The sequence below is a fragment of the Sphaerodactylus townsendi genome, linkage group LG01, assembly GCF_021028975.2.
Source record: "Sphaerodactylus townsendi isolate TG3544 linkage group LG01, MPM_Stown_v2.3, whole genome shotgun sequence".
NCBI classification, from domain to species: domain Eukaryota; kingdom Metazoa; phylum Chordata; class Lepidosauria; order Squamata; family Sphaerodactylidae; genus Sphaerodactylus; species Sphaerodactylus townsendi.
Window position 1 is genome coordinate 13,611,971 of NC_059425.1, and position 20,973 is coordinate 13,632,943.

Consider the following 20,973-nt stretch of genomic DNA (forward strand, 5'->3'; position numbering starts at 1 on the left):
AATTCTCCAAAGGTCCCGCCAGAGGGCCTGCACCACCTCTGGTGGAAGGGTGTTCCCACCAGGCAGCCAGGAGCAGTGAAAGCCCAGCAACCCGGTAGGTAGAGCCAATTACGCATGATGGAGGGGCCAGGGGACCACCAGTAAGTTGGCCTCTACTGCAGGTGACCCATGAAGAACCTACCTGGGACATATGGGGTAGAAGGCCGGTCCACTTGAAGGTATGAGGGGGTCCCAAGCCTTGAGAAAGGGCCTTGAAGGTTAATACCAACACCTTGAAAGTGACCCGGAATTCTAATGTTAGTAGAACTTAGGGTTTATTCTGGTTTTCTGTAAAAGACTTTCCTTCCTGCTGTAAAACGTATTACTCCCTGAAACCATTGTCTTAAGTCACAAGCCTGCTGAAACAAAGAAGCAAAAAGATTAGATTACGCTAAAGGTGGACCCAGAGAAACAGGATGCAGACAGATAACGAATCAGGCAAACCCCTTTTGCATTTTTTTCACAGCCCCGAGTACTTGTCACACACACCCAGGATAAGAGCCAGCTGGCAAACATATGCATTATATCACAAGGTCAACTCTCCAGAGGTATTTCCTCACCAAAGATAAGACCCTGGACGTCTCTGAGGAAGAAGTTTGATGGCCCCTGATGGCCCTGTATTGTTCTTGTATAATTCAATCTATGATGTAACCTCTAAATTTTACTATAAGAACTGGTTCTGGTGGGTTTTCCAAGCTGTGTGGCCGTGGTCTGGTGGATCTTGGTTTGAACATTTCGCCTGCATCTGTGGCCGGCATCTTCGGAGGTGTATCACAGAGGTTGAAGGTGCCAGCCACAGATGCAGGCGAAACGTGAGGACCAAGATCCACCAGACCATGGCCACACAGCCCGGAAAACCCACCAGAACCAGTTGAATCCGGCCGTGAAAGCCTTCGACAATACATTACTGTAAGAAGTCTGTACTTTTCTGTGTTCAGTGTGCTTTTTGCCAGTTTGGCCATGCGACTTGCCTGGTATTCAGCAAGCTGCTGCTGGATTCACTTTCTACTGAACAAAACTCAGTTCGACCGCATTAAAACTTTTATTTTATTTTTCAATTTGAATTTTGTGGCTTCCATTTTATTTGCTGCCAAGCTGGAATGTGTGAAATAATTATTAAATTGTGATTTCACTAAATTGTGATTTCATTTAAATTGTGATTTCACTACGCAGCAACGGCGTAGTGACTAAGAGCAGGTGCACTCTGATCTGGAGGAACCGGGTTTGATTCCCAGCTCTGCCACTTGAGTTCTGGAGGCTTATCTGGGGAATTCAGATTAGCCTGTGCACTCCCACACACGCCAGCTGGGTGACCTTGGGCTAGTCACAGCTTCTCGGAGCTCTCTCAGCCCCACCCACCTCACAGGGTGTTTGTTGTGAGGGGGGAAGGGCAAGGAGATTGTAAGCCCCTTTGAGTCTCCTACAGGAGAGAAAGGGGGGATATAAATCCAAACTCTTCTTCTTCTTCTAAAGTTGCCCCTAGCAGTGGGTAACAATGTCATTAAGCCCACCCTCCAAAGCAGCCATTTACTCCAAAGGAGTAAACCTGGAGTTTGGTGGTCATACATCTCAACCTTCCCCTTGGAGTTCGGGAACTTTACTGCTTTTTTCCAGGCGGCTCTGAAGTGACTGTTTTCTTGAGACAGTGTGGGGGCAGTGGTCAGGGTGATGGTCTAGAATTGGGGAGGTCGACCTTACAGGGTTGTTGTTAGGAGGAAACAGTGGCAAAATCTCGTCCCTTGATTCCCCACTGGGGGAAAAGGCGAGGTTTAAATGAAGTGCATAAGCCTTGCACTTGGAACATCTCTCGCTTCTGCAAATAGGCTTTGGTAAAAGGATTTATTAAGCGAAATGGAAAAGTGTATCACATAAGAAAATATCTTGAAACTATGAACAGCGTATAATTTTAATAATATAAATAATAACAGCATATATTAATGCACCCCTGAGCCTGAAAGGGGAGAAGCAGCATAAAAATGTAATTAAAAAATAAATAAAATTTTAAAAATCATTTTCTTCCCGTTGAGTATTTTTATGCTTTCATAGACTATTGTTTATATAATTATGTTGCCTGTTAAGTTTCCAAAACTGTCATGAATGTAAGTTCGTTTTCTGTTTATTTTCTTTCTCTTCTTGTTTCATACGATGTTATATAGATGTTTCAATTTGTTATTAACGAAAATAAAAAATAAATTTTAAAAAATCCCAATCTTCTGGTAAGACCCCTTTCCTGTTACTACATTAACAGACGAGTTGAAAGGGGATTTTTTTAAAAAATAGTAAAAATCTATTAGTGCCCCGTTTTCAAACTCACTACATTAATATATACGTTACATTATATACATAATGTAATGTATACATAATATATACATTAATATATACAATATTACATAATATTACATATTTATGTACTTTTAATATTAATATATTATTAATTATTAATATCAATATAATATATATTGATATATAGTATTATATATTATAATGTATTATTAATAATTGTGTATGTTAATATTACATAATGATATTAACCTATATTAGACATTAATATAGATTAATACATTAATATAGATTAATAATGATAATAAAAATAATAATTTCTTCCGAACCGGGGCGAAGCTGAGCGCAGCCCTAGAGGAGGGAGTCTCGGTTCCCTCTCGCCCGGACACGCGTCTTCTCCCTCCCAGCCCGCGTCACGTGGGAACGCGCGCGGAGGGAGGTGCTGCAGCAAAAGAGGCGGGTGGGCGGTCCCGGGGAGGAAGGGATGACCTTTTTCGCCAGCCCGCCCCGCCCCTTCCTCCGCCGCCGCCATGGAGCTCTTCCTGGGAGGCTGCAGAGCTGCCCTGCAGGTACCTTCGGGGCGCCAGGGTGGAGCACACGTGTCGGGGCGGAGCAGCGCGTGTGAACGCGCAGACACGCGGGCGTCTGCAAGTATAGGCCGGGGACTGCATCCCAGAAACCCCCTTCGTTGGTTTCTGGTCCTGCAGTTTCACGTGTGCGCCCAGCTGCCCGCCCCCCACAAAACCAGCATTTTAGGACCCCTCCTTTGCAGCCCCTCCCCATTTTTCATGCACTCAACGCAGATGTCTCTTCTCCCCCCCACCCGTGGGTGTTTCATCTTGCAGTTTCATGTGTGCTGTTGTGTGCACACAAGGGTCCAGCTGCCCCCCCCCCACAAAAATATCATTTGGGACCCCTTCTTTGCAACTCCCCCCCCCCCCCATATTTCATGTACTCAACTCAGATCTCTTTTCTGGGCCCCCACCCACTTCTTCAGGCAACGTGGGATTGGTGTTTGGAATATGCTGCCACAGGAGGTGGTGATGGCCACTAACCTGGATAGCTTTAAAAGGGGCTTGGACAGATTTATGGAGGAGAAGTCAATCTATGGCAGTGGTGGCGAACCTATGGCACGGGTGCCAGAGGTGGCACTCAGAGCCCTCTCTGTGGGCACGCACAAACAGAGTCGCCCCCCCCACACACATCTAGGCTGGCCTGGGCCGCTGGGCTCCATTATTAGCATTAAACCTAAGACCTAGTTTTGGGGAAGCGGTGTAGGTAACCCTGTTAAGCGCTGTAAAACCCCACTGATTTTCACGCAAAGAACTAAAGCACGATCCTTTACCTGGGAGTAAGCTCGGTTGCTGGCAACTGGGCTTGCTTCTGAGTAAACCCTCCTAGGGTCGTGATTCACCCGTTGGAAGAGTTGCACGGTTGCTTCAAAGCAAAGCCACCGACTACCACCAAGCTTACTCTCGAGTAACACACACCTTGGAGTCAACCATTTTTTCTTAACTGAAACCTCAGTATTGAGATTAAATTGCCATGTTGGCACTTTGCGATAAATAAGTGGGTTTTGGGTTGCAATTTGGGCACTCGGTCTCGAAAAGGTTCGCCATCACTGATCTATGGCTACCAATCTTGATCCTCCTTGATCTCAGATTGCAAATCCCTTAGCAGACCAGGTGCTCGGGAGCAGCAGCAGCAGCAGGCCATTGCTTTCACATCCTGCATGTGAGCTCCCAAAGGCACCTGGTGGGCCACTGCGAGTAGCAGAATGCTGGACTAGATGGACTCTGGTCTGATCCAGCAGGCTAGTTGTTATGTTCTTAATAATAATAATAATAAATTATGTGTGTGACCTCCCCCTCGTATAAATATTCCTGATGGGAAATAATATAAGAACAATATCCAGAAAATATTGCAATAAACTATCTAGAGTAGAGGGATATAGACCTTGGGGGTCTCCACATGGTGCCCACCGATATCTTTTGTAGTGCCTGCCGAGTGTTTTAAGGAAGTTGGTGGGTTTTTGTGATTGATTGATTTTGTTGTTTAGACTTCCTGGGCTGCCCTTCCCCTGTATTGATTGTCTATTGGAGATTTGATTGTGTAGATTTTGCTTTTTAAAAAAAACACGTTGCTTTGGCAGCAGCACAAGGATCCACACTGGGTGACTGAAGTTCAGCAGTGCGGTCCTTTTGCGTCTGACTCCGCCTCCTGAGGCAGCCATTTTGTCGCTGGGCGCACCGTGTCGTATCAGATGGGCTGGGAAGGGATCCCTGTTGTATTCTTTGGAATCTCTTAAAACCGCCGGTGTGGAGCTGCAAAAACCTATTGTTATTTTACACGTGGGAACCCACAAAGGCGGGCATGAGGCATCTAAGTTTCCCCATGACCACCATTTCCCCTTTCCCTTTCCAGAAAGCCCCCGTAGCCACTCCCCTTTCCCTACTTCCTTCCCACGTTGCCAACCTCCAGGTGGCTCCTGAATATCTCCTGGAATCACAACAGAGTTCAACGGCCCCTTTGGGTTGCCTTCTTCAGGTTGAGAAATCCCTGGAGATTTGTGGGGGGGGGGGAGTCTTGGGAGGGCAAGATTTTAGGGAGGGAAGCAACTTCAGCAGGGGATAACGCCGTAGAAACCGCTCTCCAAAGTATCCATTTTCTTCAGGCAAAATGAGGTTCTTCAGCCCCCACCCAGAATTTGGCAGCCATAGTTCTTTTGGAAGAAATGGCTGTCTTGGAGGGTGGTCTTGTGGCATTATACCTCGTGGCTCTACCCCTGGGAATGCCCCCCTGCCCCGTCCCCCTGTGCCAACATCCTGCTTGGACGGCAGTGTAGCCCCGTGGTGTTGCCCACTTCCAGATTTGACTGCTGCGGAGTGAGTTGCACTCTAATCTGGAGAACCGGGTTTGATTCCCCGCTCTGCCACTTGAGCTATGGAGGCTTATCTGGTGAATTCAGATTAGTTTGTGCACTCAAACACACACCAGCTGGGTGACCTTGGGCTAGTCATAGTTCTTAGGAGCTCTCTCAGCCCCACCCACCTCACAGGGTGTTTGTTGTAAGGGGAGGGAATGAAAAGGAGATTGTAAGCCCCTTTGAGTCTCCTTACAGGAGAGAAAGGGGGGATATAAATCCAAACTCCTCCTCCTCCTCCTCTTCTTCTTCTAAGATCAGTCTAGCCTGGGCCACCTGGGCAAAGGCAAGAGAGGAACAGAGAGGGCTGCCCATTTCCTGCTTCTGCACAGCAGCCCTGGCCTTCTTCAGTGGTCCCCTGTCCAAGGACGAAGCAGGGCTGACCATTCTTAGCATCTGAGATCTGGCAAGAATGGGCTCACATGGGCTATCCCAGTCCATCCAAAGTGAGCTCGACACATCTTGACAGAGGGCCAGCCCCTCGGGTCTTGTATCCAGAGGTGGGATCCAGCAGGTTCTCACAGGTTCCCGAGAGTAGGTTACTAATTCCTTGTGTGTGCCGAGAGGGGGTTACTTAATTGGTGATTTTGACACGTGATTTTTGCCTTAGTTACCCCCCTCCTCTCAGCAGTAGCACACAGAACTTGAAGCAGTCTAGCAGGAGGTGCACCGGTGTGTGTGGCAGCCTGCGCCTGCGTGCATTCATTTCCCGCCCAAGGACCAGCGCAGCAGCTGTGTCCTTGCCACAGCCCTGCCCAGGAATGCCCCGCCCCCGGAATGCCCCGGTCACGCCCCCGGAATGCCCCGCCCAGCCCCATTGGCGCTACGCCACAGTTTGAATCACACCACCATGGGAACCTGTTACTAAAATTTTTGGATCCCACCACTGCTTGCATCCCTCTCCAACTCTGCAGCTGTCAGCGGTGATGGTTCTGGGGCGAAAGAGCAAAGCAGGTGCGGGTGTAAAGAAGGGGAGACCTTTGCTCGCCTCCTCACAACCGTTGCTTTATTTGGTCGGTGTCACAACACCCACGGTCACTATGTGGGAAACCCCTGAAGCAGACTAAATAGGGCCTTCCTGGAAAATGTACCATCTGCACCGGCCACGCTGTCAAAACCCGGCAGCCCGGCTTGTTTGCAGTTTCCTTCTATTTTAAGAATCACCGTGTGGGTGTCCACTGAGTGAAACCAGTCTTGCCAGTTAGAGGTTATAAAAGGCAGAAGGAGATTTTGGGCTGGTGGGGGGGGGGAACCATGACTGAGTGGACGAGAATGGGTTTGGCACTCTTTGTTTGACCCCCAGCATCTTCAGTGGAAAGAATCGGGCAGTTAAGTAGCATGAAAAACTAGAGGGAGGTAATTTAATAAATACCCTGGGAACGAGGAGAACACAAGAGGATAAAACCAACCAACCAACCAACACTGGGGCGGCTGGTGGCACTAAAACAAGAAAATCTAATTGTCCGTGTAGATTAAAATGATGTTGTTTTACTAGCAATTTGCATCACGGTGCTGGTTGTATCTCTGTGACCCCTTCTGCACATGCAGAATAAAGCACTTTCAATCCACTTTCACAATGGTTTGCAAGTGGATTTTGCTATTCCGCACAGTAAAATCCAGCTGCAAAGTGCATAGAAAGCGGATTGAAAGTGCATTATTCTGCATGGGCCGAAGGGACTTCTCTCCCCCTGCTGGTGAAGAGCCCCACGTGGCCCCACTCACTTTCTAAAAACACTTGCTGGGTACCAGGGAAGAAGAAGAAGAAGAAGGAGATGAAGGAGATGAAGAAGAAGGAGATGAAGGAGAAGAAGAGGAGGAGGAGGAGGAGTTTGGATTTATATCCCCCTTTCTCTCCTGCAGGAGACTCAAAGGGGCTTACAATCTCCTTGCCCTTCCCCCCTCACAACAAACACCCTGTGAGGTAGGTGGGGCTGAGAGAGCTCCGAGAAGCCGAGACTAGCCCAAGGTCACCCAGCTGGCGTGTGTGTGAGTGTACAGGCTAATCCGAAACACAGCTCAGGCGGCAGAGCTGGGAATCAAACCCGGTTCCTCCAGATTAGATACACGAGCTCTTAACCTCCTACACCACTGCTGCTCTCTTGTGGTTGGGTAGGTGTCACAACGCCCACGGGCACCACGTTGGAGACCCCTGAAGCAGACTGTAAGCACCAGTGGTCTTATTCAGGAAAGGCCTACTTTAGGAGGTTGGGAAAGCTCTCACTTTCCCGGCTTTTCACAAAACTGAATTACTCAAGAGGGCTTTCATATGCAGGTGACAGAGTCTCACTGCCCTAAAGGATTTCTACAGTTACTTGGGAAAAGTGTTAGGGACTGTAGCCTGTACTACCGTGCGTCGCTTGCTAAAAATAGGCTCCTGTTATGTAATTTTTGCGTCATTTAACTTGTCGGGGTAATTTTACGCTTTGCTTCAGTCCTGGTCTTAGATTTCTGGTTGGTTCTGCAACCCGAATTTCCTATTGCATGGTTTATCGCATGTCCCGACCTGTCATTGCATGGACTTGCTGTGTTGTCTTCTGTCTTGAGTCCAAGGGAGACAGGTAGACTAGAAATAAGGAAAATAAGAAGAAAAAGTGTTTGGATTTATACCCCGCCTTTTCTCTCTTACAAATGCCTTCCCTTGCAAACGCCTTCCCTACCTCTGCCTACTTTGCAAGGCAGGTGGGGCTGAGAGGGTTCAAAGAGAACTGGGACTACCCCAAGGTCACCCAGCAGGCTTCATGTGGAGGAACGGGGAAACAAACCCAGTTCACCAGATTTGAGTCCACCGCTCATGTGGAGGAGTGGGGAATCGAACCCGATTGTCCAGATTAGAGTCCCCTGTTCTTAACCAGTACACCATGCTGGCTCTCAAAATGGTCAGAAACTGCTTAAAAACATGTGACCATAAAAAGAGCCCTTCTGGATCAAACCAAAGGCCCATGAAGTCCAGCAGTCTGTTCACACGGGGGCTAACCTGGTGCCACCGGGTATTAAGGCCACAAGCAAGACAACTTCAGCTGCACTATCCTGCCTGCGTCCCACTGGGCCTCAGGTAGTAGGCCTGCTCCTCTGATACTGGAGAGGACAGGCCTGCATCGTGGCTAATATCCACTAGACTAGTAGCCATGCTTAGCCATATCCCCCATGGACATGTCCGTTCCTTTCTCCTGACTCCGATGCAGGGCTGATGCTGCTTAGACTAGCACCATCAGAGGAAGGCTTCTCACCCAGTGATCATGTGTCAGGGGGATTGTGTCTATGTAACTGTCGTTTTCTTTAAAAAAACGTAAGACTTTATTGAGAACTGAAGCATGTGAGAGATAGACGATTTCTGAGGGATGTAGAAAGAACCAAACCTTAAATCCCTGCCGCCCTTGGCCCGCCCCTTGCCAGGCCCAAGGGCCGCAGTTACAGTAAGATAACAAAGGGAAGAATACCAACATTCAAATACAGAGTTAACATTACAAAAGACAGGGGCTTCGCCCGTCCTGACAGCTGCATGGGGTGCCCGATTAGGATCAGGTCCATAATATACATGGAGGAGGGGCGTTAGTCTTCAGTCTACCAATTTATGTCATTATGTCTGCCTGAAACTGTCCGGGGTGGAGTGGGGGCACTGTAAGGGGAAACATCCTGTCTCCTTGCAGAATGGGTAAAGTTGGATAAGGAGGGACTTCATTGCTTTTCACCCTGACCATTGAAGGATTGTCCATAAAAATCTTGTGTGATCGCCCTGTACCTTAGTGCCCCGATGCTTACAGGAGAGAAAGGTGGGATATAAATCCAAATTCCTCCTCCTCCTCCTTCTTTTTCTTCTTTTTCTTCTTTTTCTCCTCCTCCTCCTCCTCCTCCTCCTCCTCCTTCTTCTTCTTCTTCGTTTTCTTCGTCTTCTTCTTCTTCGTGTGTGTGTGTGTGTGTGTATGAAGAAGAAGAAGAAGAAGAGTGCTTAGATTTATATCCCACCTTTCTCTCCTGTAAGGAGCCTGAAGGTGGCCTACAAGCTCCTTTCCCTTCCAGTCCCACAACAGCGAGGTAGGTGGGACTGAGAGTTCTGAGAGAATTGTGACTAGCCCAAGGTTACCCAGCAGGAATGCAAGAGCGCAGAAACACATCTGGTTACCAGATAAGCCTCTGTCACTCCGGTGGAGGAGTGGGGAATCAAACCCGGTTCTCCAGATTAGAATCCACCTGCTCTTAACCACTACACCACGCTGGTGCTGAATAAAGGTTAAGAACCCCCACCTGCCTTCCACTCCCTGGCCTGTGAATGGCCCGGGTGGATGTGTTTTTCCTCTCGGAAGCCCCGGAGTGCCTTTTAGCATGAATGGCTTTCGCTTCTCTCTCCCTCTGTTTGATTTTTCCCCCTTCCCCCCACTAATTTTAATTTCCATCTTCCCTTTCAGTCACACGCCGCTGTTTTCTCCGGCCGTAATGCTGCCCGGGTCAGTCAGTTTCCATCAAAATCAATTATCTAGGGCTGGCTTATCTACATGGGCACTTTGGCAAATGGAAGCAGACATTTTACCGTAACTGGGAAACGGGCTGCTGTCTTCTTGCGTGTGTGCTATGGGGGAAGGGGGGCAGAGAGGCCCAGACACAGCGAGAAAACCTTTTAAAGGGTCTCCCAAGGAAACCCGCACTGTTCTGATCCGTGTGCATTTGCAGACGTCAGGAGTTCCTGTGTACCTCCAGTGCCAATTCCTGTGTTCAGAAAGGCATGTAGTATAGGCCTCCAGATGGCACATTCGTCAAGGAGAGCCAGCATGGTATAGTGGTTAGGAGCAGGTACACTCTAATCTGAAGAACCGGGCTTGGTTCCCCTCTCCTACACCTGAATGGCAGAGGCTTATCTGGTGAACCAGATGTGTTTCCGCACTCCTACATTCCTGCTGGGTGACTTTGGGCTAGTCACGGTTCTCTCAGGACTCTCTTAGCCCCACCTGCCTCACAAGGTGTGTGTTGTGAGGGGGGGAGGAGAAGGGAAAGGAGCTTGTAAGCCACCTTGAGTCTCCTCCTCCTTCTCCTCTTCTCCTTCTTCTCCTCCTCTTCCTCCTTCTCTCAAGAGGCCAGGGAGTCCCACACTTTGAACGGCAGTGGGACCAAAGTAGGCCTCAAAACACGCCCCCCCCCCGCCCTGCAAACTCTCTCTCCTCACTTTATATGGAGAGTATGCTCTTTTTTGCAGTCCCGCCCACCCACCCAGTTCATACTCTGCTGTGTGAGGTAGCACAGAAAGGCGGGGTGTATCTTCTCTCCCCTCTGGAAGAAACAAAAGTTGCATCTATTGAAATTTTCCCTTTGGAGCCTCTCCTAAAGACTCAGAAGCCTCACTTACACCACTGGGTCGGCTGGCTTCTGGATAGCAGAACTATTCTATTATTTGGGTAGAACGATTCCCTTGTTGCTATTCGATGTCTGACCAGCTCCTCTTAAAGCCACCTTGTGAGTTTGTGCAGAGGCAAGATTCGAACTGGAGACCTTTCCTTTCTTCTCCGAGCTCTGTGAACATGGCTGACCTCAAAGGGGGCAGAATTTTAATTGTCCTTGTGGGGTACAAGAGGAGTCTGAAACTGCCTGCCGTGCCCACTGGCTTTCTCCGGCCTGCCTAGTGAGCCCCTGAATTTCCCCTTGCAATACTTTTCCTGGTGCTTTTAGAAAGTGGGTGGGGACTGGGAAATGGGAGCTTTTGCCCGTCAGGACATCTGATTGGCTGCGCAAATCAAAAGGCTTCATGTGTAGGAGAGGGGCTCGCCAATGTGTTGAACGTCTGGTGAAAAAGAGGCCCGCTTCTTCCACTGTTGGTGGATATGTGGGAGAGTACAAAAAATACATACAGAAGTCTGGAAAAATTTTAATTATACATTTGTTAAAAATCCGGAAACTTACCTACTAGGAATTTGGAGTGCGGAAGATAAAGTGTTACAGAAACATAAGACACTATTGTATTACTCAGTTACAGCGGCAAGGATTGTCCTGACCAGAAGCTAAAGTTCAGACAAAATCCCGTCAGTGGAGGAATGGTTACTGAAACTACAAGAATTTAGAAAAGCGGACAAAATAACCAATTATTTGAGAAAAGACAGTTTAGATATCTATGAAAGAACTTGGAAACCATTAATCAACGATGGATCGGACGAATTCCTCAGTACTGGCTGATAATTAATAACCATATAATAAGAAGAATCTTTGGAAACCATTGTTAAATTATTTTGAAACAAAACTATAAAGTAATATTAAGTTTTGTCGAAGGCTTTCAGGGCCGAAATCACTGGGGTGCTGTGTGGTTTCCAGTCCGTATGGCCGTGTTCTAGTAGCGTTTTCTCCTGACGTTTCACCTGCATCTGTGGCTGGTATCTTCCGACTCCTCTGAAGATGCCAGCCACAGATGCAGGCGAAACATCAGGAGAAAATGCTACTGGAACACGGCCATGCAGCCCAGAAACCACACAGCACCCCAGTAATATTAAGTTGATGATGATGGACTTGAAGTCAGCTACGAAACTCGATCAGCTTTCCTTTTCTTACTGGTAATCCTTTCTTTTAATATCAAATACAAGGAATAATGAATTACAACAAGGCTCCATGTTATTGGAGAAGCTCAACTTACCTTTAATTTTATAAACTTATTATTTTTTTCTTATTCTTATTATTTGCATAGAATGTAAACGAAATAATTGTATATGATTTTTTTAATAACTGAAATAAAGTTGGTTTGAAACTGAAAATAAAAATGTGTAGGAGTGGGGAAACAAATCCAGCTCTCCAGAGTAGAGTCCACCACTCTTAACCACTATACCGTGTAGGCAATAGTAATAAAAGATTTGACCCTAATCATTCACATTGGGACCGTGCGTGTGGATCCAGCCTCACCCCTGAGAGGTCACTTGAGAAGACTCGCATCCTGTAGAAATCCGGCTACCAACCAGGTGGAACTTGATCAGTGGTGAGATCCAAAAATTTTAGTAACAGGTTCCCATGGTGGTGGGATTCAAACAGTGGTGTAGCGCCAATGGGGCTGGGTGGGACACGATGGGGGCGTAGCCGGGCATTCCAGGGGCGGGGCATTAATAATGTCTCTGTTACTGTAAAAAACTCTTACTGTAAAAAAAAAGTTCCTCATTTCCAGCTGGTATCTTTCTGTCCATAATTTAAACTCATTACAGCAAGTCCTTTCATCTACTGCCAACAGAAACAACTACTTCTCCTCTACTTGACTGCCTGTCAAATACTTAATACTTTCAAATACTTAATTTTGTTTCTAGAAATCAAAAGAAGGATACTTTCCTTAAACAAGGAACTTTACCATACTTCTAAAACATGTTTTTAAAACAGTCCAACAGGGAGAATTATCCCGTATTCTACCTTCGCTAACCAGCCACATAGGAAACAACAGGACTTTATGATTTTTGGACCTAATGGAATTTCTAACGGAAAAGCGGACCCAATTAGTAACCCCCTCTCGGCACCCACAAATAATTAGTAACCCACTCTCGGGAACTGGTGAGAATCTGCTGGATCCCACCTCTGAACTTGATGGTATTTTCGGTGTGTCTTTTTCCTCCCTCAATAGACGTGCCTCCGGAGCCACTGCAAACTCCACGTGGTGCTCGGGAACGAAGCATGCGATCTGGATTCCATGGTGTCTGCTCTTGCGCTTGCTTACTTCTTTGCAAAGGTCGGTTTTTCGCTTGGCCTCTGTTTCTGGTTGTCCTCTATCTTTGGCACATGTGGGGACCCTCGGGTGCTATTCCCTTCTCTTCCCTGGCAACTTCTGGTTCCATTGGGGCGGACGCCTGCTTGGCCTCTGGCTTGTAGCAACAAAGTTCTCCTTGTTTCAGTCACATTTCTTTTTTAAAAAAATTCCGCCTTTTCCTTCAATGAATTCAGGATAGCTTTTATTCTCACAACAACCCAGTGAGGCAGGCTTGGAGGGGACAAAGGGGGGCTGGCCCACGGACACTCAGCAGCTTCATTGCTGTGCAGGGATTTGAATTTGGCGGCTCCCCAGTCCTTTGACTCAGTGAGGGCCTAACAGGTGTCCCCAACGTTCCTGTGGGCATCATGGCATCCGCTGGTTCCTTTTCTGGTACCCACAAAATGTTTTTAGAAAGTAAGTGGGGTTTTTTGTCCAGCATGGCTTCTGATTGGCCAATGGAGATTTCTGGGCTGTGTGGCCGTGGTCTGGTGGATCTTGTTCCTAATGTTTCGCCTGCATCTGTGGCTGGCATTTTCAGAGGTGTATCACAGAGAGAAGTCTGTCAAACACTGTGTCCAGTGTGTAACAGACTTCTCTCTGTGTGACTCCCCACCTCTGAAAATACCAGCCACAAAGCTAAGAAAGGCTAGGCCTCTAGATGCAACCCACAACCACCACAACCAGTTGAATCCGGCCACAAAAGCCTTCGACAATACAATGGAGATTTGATTGGCGTTTTTTAGAATGAGCTTTGGGATTCTCCGAATGCTGAGTTCGGCGCTTGCTGAGCGCAGTTCTGGATTGTGTACGGGTGCGATCCCAGCTCCATCATATCAAGGGGTTGGACAACTTTCATGGTTTGCTTTTTGTAAAAAGAGATCTGGCTCTTTGTGGGATCCTACAGACAGCTCCAGAGAAACGGGCGGCCTTCATCCCAGTCCTAAACATCCCTCGCTCCGACTTCCCCCTGCGGACAGAAAGCACCTTTCTCCTCAAGGAGCACCGGATCCCTGAGAGCGCCATTATCTTCCGAGACGAGATTGACCTTCTCGACCTCCACCGAGCTGGGCTTCTCTCACTGACTCTGGTGGACCACCATGTCCTTCCAAGGTAGGCCACGGAGGCGGTAAGTCTGATGGGGAGCCAGTGGAGTGGAGAATGTGGACAAAGAGAACTTTTTATTCCTCTCCCCAAATTTTAGAAACCAGGGGTCTCCAAGGAAGCTGAGGGGCAGTAGATTTTGGATGAAGAAAAGGAAAGAGAAGGATATCGAAGAGATAGAAAAAGTGCAGAGAAGGGCACCGAGGATGATTGAGGGACTGGAGCACCTTCCTTATGAGGAGAGGCTGCAGCGTTTGGGACTCTTTAGTTTGGAGAGGAGACGTCTGAGGGGGGATATGATTGAAGTCTATAAAATTAGGCATGGGGTAGAAAATGTTGACAGAGAGAAATTTTTCTCTCTTTCTCACAATACTAGAACCAGGGGGCATCCATTGAAAATGCTGGGGGGAAGAATTAGGACTAATAAAAGGAAACACTTCTTCACGCATATGTGTGATTCCAGTTGTTTGGATAATATGCTGCCACAGGAGGTGAGGTGATGGCCACTAACCTGGATAGCTTTAAAGGAGCTTGGACAGATTTATGGAGGAGAAGTCGATCTATGGCTACCAATCTTGATCCTCCTCCTCAATCTGAGATTGCAAATGCCTTAGCAGACCAGGTGCTCGGGAGCAACAGCCGCAGAAGGCCATTGCTTTCACATCCTGCATGTGAGCTCCCAAAGGCACCTGGTGGGCCACTGCGAGTAGCAAAGTGCTGGACTAGATGGACTCTGGTCTGATCCAGCAGGCTAGTTCTTATGTTCTTCTTATGTTCTTATGAAACAGTTGGCGTTTCTGCATGTTCCAAATATCCTGGTTTGAACAAGAGAAATATCACTGTGCGGCCAAGAAGTTCGCCTTGTTCCTGGTCCTCAAGCGGGTTTGCCCTGTGATATTTCCCTCATCCCACGGTATTGAAAAATCTGCCAAACTGGCGATTCTTTTCAGAAATCCCGGGGTGAGCCCGCTACTGTGTAAACACCACGGGAACAGAACCGGTTTATTTTTCCTGCCCAGCTGCCTGATCTCCCCGTCCTTCCGCCCACCTCTCTGATCTCCCTGCCTGACGTTCATTCAAGCTGCCACTCAAAAACAACAGCCAGTTGGAACATGGGACACCGGGCGTGCTCAGATACGCTTGCAGTGCAAAGGGAGAAACTGGGATAAAACAGGCCCGGATTGTCAGAAACCGTTTGTAACCAGGTGTGCCATGCAGAAACGGCCAGTTCTTTACTTGATAAGTGATTGACAGCCGCATCCAAAGGGGGGACAAATTCACCTGACGCAGCACTCGCAGAGTTGCCCCAGTGGAGGGACAATTTGCTGGCGTGTGGCTGCCACCACTATCCCCAGTGTTGAGCCATTGTGCTAAATGCTGCACCAGTGCCCTTGCTGCAGCGGGGTGGGACATGGGAGGAGCCAACGTTAGTCGGCTTCCTCCCAGCCACCGACCAGGTCTTTAGACTTACGCCACCAAAAAGGTGACATAAGTCTATTAAGTCCCAATGGGGACTTCTCAAGGGTGGGGTGGTTTTTCAATTTTCAAGCCTCCCCATGCTGTTGGGAAGCCTCTACGGGAGTGGCAGCACGGCATGACTGTAGTGGCAGAGGCTTATCTGGTGAACCAGATGTGTTTCCGCACTCCTACATTCCTGCTGGGTGACCTTGGGCCAGTCCCAGTTCTCAGGACTCTCTCAGCCCCACCTACCTCACAAGGTGTCTGTTGTGGGGAGGGGAAGGGAAAGGAGCTTGTCAGCCCCCTTGAGTCTCCTTACAGGGGAGAAAGGTGGGGTATAAGTCCAAACTCTTCTTCTAGTGCTGCTGTTGACCTCCGGGCCCCTTGGATGGGGCTGTAAAAAGTGGAATTTGCTGCCAGAGGAAGTAGTGTTGGCCCTGGGTACAAACGGCTTTAACAGGAGACTAGTCAGATTCAAGGAGGAGAGGTCTGTTAGCAACTGCAACTAAAGAGAACTTCCATGTTCAGAGGCAGTCAACCCTTGAGCCCCAGTGCCGGGAGGCAACACCAGGGGAAGGCCTCAGCCTTTTCCCCCTTTTACTGGACTGGTTAACCACTGTGTGAGATGGGATACTGGGCTAGATAGACCACTGGTCTGATCCAGCAGAGTTATGAGCCCTATAATGAGGGCAGGTTGGGACTAAAGGCCCGGAAACTACTCAACTCTGTTGTGAATGCCCTTTCTTTTCTGCAGCCAGGACACAGCTCTGGAGGAGGCAGTCGTCGAGGTGGTAGACCACCGGCCCCTAGAATGGGAGAGGAGCCCTCACTGCCGAGTCACATCGGAATTGGTGGGGTCATGCGCCACGCTGGTGACGGAGAAGATCCTGCAGGGCCCGATGGAGGTTTTGGACCAGACAACGGCAGCCCTGCTACACGGTAGGGGCAGTGTTGACCAGAGGGAAAGAGTTTGCAGCTTTTTGGAATCAAGGTGGGCCTCGCGGCTGCCGGCCTGGCCTGGCCCCTTGTTTATCCTTGTAGGGTAGGAAGAGTATTCAACAAACGAATATTGCGGTCTTCAATTCATCGCTGGCAGGAACGCATCGCACAAAATTGCGCTGTTCGGTGCCTTCATCAGTGCCAATTTGCCATTTACTTGCCATTTATGAATGAACTTTGTGATCAACTGCAAGAACCTGGATTTCGAATGAATGTGGAAACACCTTTGAAGGGACTGTTTATGTTTAGATTATTGAATAGAAAAAGAGAAAAATAATTCATGCGGTGATACAACAGTGAATGATGAAATTCTGTCGATTTGAGATAGATATATGATTACAATTGCATGTGATGAGCATTGTTCCTTACTATATAAGAAATGCCAAACCTAAATTGGCAGCCTAGTGCCGTGGTGGCGAACCTTTGGCACTCCAGATGTTACGGACTACAATTCCCATCAGCCCCTGCCAGCATGGTCAACTGGCCTTGCTGGCAGGGGCTGATGGGAATTGTAGTCCACAACATCTGGAGTGCCAAAGGTTCACCACCACTGGCCTAGTGGATGACGTGTTTTATGTGTCAGTGCTTATTTAGACGTTACCTACATCTTTGTTACCTTTACCATAATGGGGATTGAACCTATTCCCCTTCTAAGCACTTGAAGATGTCTTACACTGAATCAATTCATCGTGGTCAGTATTTGCAGGCTCAGGCCGGCAGCTGCTCTTCAGGATCGCAGGCTGAGGTCTTTCACATCACTTACTGCATGGTACTTTTAACTGGAGAGGCCGGGGCTGGAACCTGGGACCTTCAGGATTACAGTAGTCTTGAAAACAATGCAGAAAGTATTAGACGCAATTTGTGTTAAATTATGCAGAAAAGAAGAAGAAGAAGAGTTTGGATTTATATCCCCCCTTTCTCTCCTGTAAAGAGACTCAAAGGGGCTTACAATCTCCTTTCCCTTCCCCCCTCACAACAAACACCCTGTGAGGTAGGTGGGGCTGAGAGAGCTCCGAGAAGCTGTGACTAGCCCAAGGTCACCCAGCTGGCGTGTGTGGGAGTGCACAGGCTAAGCTGAATTCCCCAGATAAGCCTCCACAGCTCGGGCAGCAGAGCTGGGAATCAAACCCAGTTCCTCCAGATTAGATACACGAGCTCTTAACCTCCTACGCCACTGCTGCTCCCTGGGGCATACTGCCCAGGGGACATATGGGGTCAAAGAAAAGGGGAATATGTAAGTGGAAAACAGTACAATGACAACTGGTTAATACGAAGGAGGAGGAGGAGTTTGGATTTATATCCCACCTGTCTCTCTTGTAAGGAGGCTCAAGGTGGCTTACAAGCTCCTTTCCCTTCCCCTCCCCCACAACAGGCACCTTGTGAGGCAGGTGGGGTTGAAAGAGTTCAGGGAGAACTGTGACTAGCCCAAGGTCACCCAGCAGGAATTCAGGAGTGCGGAAACACATCCGGTTCACCAGATAAGCCTCTGCCACTCAGGTGGAGGAGTGGGGAATCAAACCCGGCTCTCCAGATTAGAATCCACCTGCTCTTAACCAGGACGCCAGCTGACAGATGACACATATTGTCCTCTGAGGTCCTGTTCCAGAAGAACTCTCCAGCCTGAAAGCCAGGAGAACGGCTAGCTCGTGCCCTCCTGCTCAGCCAGCCACTGGCCAGATTGTGATGTTCCTGGCTCGAGTCTCGAGTGAAGGCCGGGCAGTCCTTCACTTCATTTGGGGTGGGGGGCACCACCTGTCTGCATCTCTGTCCGAGGTGGGTCAGTTGAGGTCCAGGCAAAATATCTCTGGTGGTCTCCAAAATTCTAGCACAGTAGTTGGTGCCACTCATCCTTGGGGAAAGGCAGTTCCTAGCAAGGGTGTTTTGGAGCTGCTAGTCCAGCTGGAATCCTCTCCAGTTACACCAGCGGGGGTAGCGAGCTTTGGAATGGCACAGAACACTTCTTTGCCTCCCAGGTGCTTGAAAGGGAACCCGCCCTACTCCGGAGAGAAAGGGAGTCCCTACTCAGCTGTGAAGCAATGTTGAATGATCTTCAGCCAGGACTACTTCATCTCCTCCGATCCCATCTCACTGAGTTGTTGCGAGCACAAAAACTACCCTAAATTCATTGAAGGAGGGGCCGGATTTTAAAAATAGAATGTGACTGAAGCAAGGAAAACATCATTGCCTCATTTCTTGTTTTCTTTTCTCTCTCTCTCTCTCTCTCTCTCTCTCTCTCTCTCTCTCTCCCTCCCTACCTACCTGCCTGCTTGCCTGCCTGCCTGCCTGCCTGCCTGCCTGCCTGCCTGCCTGCCTGCCTGCCTGCCTGCCTATCTACCTACCTACCTACCTACCTACCTACCTACCTATCTATCTATCTATCTATCTATCTATCTATCTATCTATCTATCTATCTATCTATCTATCTATCTATCTATCTATCTATCTATCGCATTTATAAACCGCCCATCCCCGAAGGGCTCTGGGCGGTGTACACTGGGCCAGACACAATATGACATACAATTGGCCAAGAACAATACACAGAATAAATAAATTAAAACAGGTTCAAACAATTTACAGAATCCATCAAACAAGCAGCATCAAAACTATATATATAACTGTAAGATTATAAAAGTATAAAAGTATGGCGCCCGAACCCAAGGTCTAACGGGGAGTAGCAGTGTCGGTTAGATGTTATATTGGGCGTGCCAGTGGTGGAGTGGCATGCAACACAGGGGTATCCCATTTGACGTGCCAGTCGGGAACGCTGAACTTGCCAACTTGACTGCCTTTTGGGTTTGAGCCACCCGGCTTTGCTGATCTGGTCCTTTGCCGGTTCCACAGGTACCATTGTCCTCGACTGTGTCAACATGGCTCCCGAGGCTGGCAAAGTGACCCCCAAGGACATGCACTTCGCTTCCCTCCTGGAATCCAAGTTCCCGGATCTGCCCCCAAGAGGTGTTGTCTTTGAGGCTCTGCAGAACGCCAAGCTTGACGTCTCAGGTACGTCTCCTTCGGACAGAAAACATTTTCTCCAGAAGACAAAGGCGCATTCTGATTTTGTGGGGATTTTTTTATGCACTCTGTTTTATGTATTTTGTTTATACCACGAGCTGCCTTGAACTCCTTAAGGAAGAAATACCCCCTCCCCTTTTTTTGTGGGGTGGGTGGGGTGGGTGCCGGAAGTTTTAGATTGTTTTGGGGTTTTGAGGATGGCGCTTTATTGTAATTTTAGTGTCGCTGGATTTTACTGTTGTAACTAGAGGTGGGATCCAGCAGGTTCTCACAGGTTCCCGAGAGTAGGTTACTAATTATTTGTGTGTGCCGAGAGGGGGTGACTAATTGGTGATTTTGCCACGTGATTTTTGCCTCAGTTACGCCCCTCCTCTCAGCAGTAGCGTGCAGAACTTGAAGCAGTCTGGCAGGAGGTGCACCGGCGTGCGTGGCAGCCTGCGCCTGCGTGCATTCGTTTTCCGCCCTAAGCACCAGCGCAGTGGCTGCGTCCTTGCCACAGCCCTGGCCAGGATTGCCCCGCCCAGGAATGCCTGGCCACACCCCCGTCGTGCCCCGCCCAGCCCCATTGGCGCTACGCCACAGTTTGAATCCCACCACCATGGGAACCTGTTACTAAAATATTTGGATCCCACCACTGGTTGTAACCTATGCTGAGACCATGGTAAAGAGTTGGGGATGAATGAATGCAAATAAATAAATGAATAAGCGATTCCCCCTCACCTTTGGTGTCTCATCCCCTCAGGGCTCACAACAGACCAGATGTTAAGGAAAGACCTCAAAGCCATCTCTGGGAAAGAGATTGCTGTCGCCCTTAGCTCTGTATATGTGACTCTACAGGTGGGTGTGAAAAATGGCTTCCTGTTTTTTGTGGTGTGCGGCTCTGGAACTACAGCAGCCCAGACGTTCTGTCGAGGGACTGTGGGAGGTTGCAGAAGAGTTTGTGTTTTATTTGCTCTACTAGCAACAAAGCCCATTGTGGGGGAGATGCAGTGGGGCCTTTCCCCCTACAATGGGATTTACCAAGGCTCTAGCCACTCCCACTTCCTCCCAGCACGCTGCTTCCCGTCTACCTGGTCCTGAGTCTGTGGTGGAAGGAGTCCAGTAAGCATGGAGGGCTCGGGGGTTGGGGGTGGGAATGGGGTTGTTTGTGGGGGTGGGAGTGTGGGTGGCAGGGACATACTGCCCAGGGGACATATGGGGTCAAATGTCACCAGGCTGCAGCCATTTAGTAATGTGGGGGGGGGGAGAGAGAGGGCGGAAAATCACTCCACACACCCCTGCTTCTTCCACCTGGGTCCATACACTGACTTCAAGACCTGGTATTTGGTCTTGGTGGTGGAGGGCAGCTGTCCATATTTTTTTTTGGGGGGGGGGGGGGGGGGTTTGCCCATCTTTAGCGCTGACTGTTGTTGATTTTTGCCGAATTTGCTTTGCCCTTTATCATTTAATTAAATCATCTTCACTT

At 48.7% G+C, this 20,973-nt stretch overlaps 1 protein-coding gene across 1 annotated transcript in view; it reads left to right on the forward strand.

The window, feature by feature from the left end:
• Positions 1 to 2,751: 2,751 nt before the first annotated feature.
• Positions 2,752 to 20,973, forward strand: part of PRUNE1 (prune exopolyphosphatase 1) — a 34,518-nt gene continuing 16,296 nt past the window's right edge. Inside the window, exons 1-6 of the mRNA XM_048481835.1 lie at positions 2,752 to 2,888; positions 12,813 to 12,917; positions 13,843 to 14,048; positions 16,252 to 16,436; positions 19,338 to 19,496; positions 20,251 to 20,345. Of these exons, the coding sequence (XP_048337792.1) occupies positions 2,850 to 2,888; positions 12,813 to 12,917; positions 13,843 to 14,048; positions 16,252 to 16,436; positions 19,338 to 19,496; positions 20,251 to 20,345 (789 nt within the window). The 5' untranslated portion in view covers positions 2,752 to 2,849. The remainder of the gene's footprint in view (positions 2,889 to 12,812; positions 12,918 to 13,842; positions 14,049 to 16,251; positions 16,437 to 19,337; positions 19,497 to 20,250; positions 20,346 to 20,973) is intronic.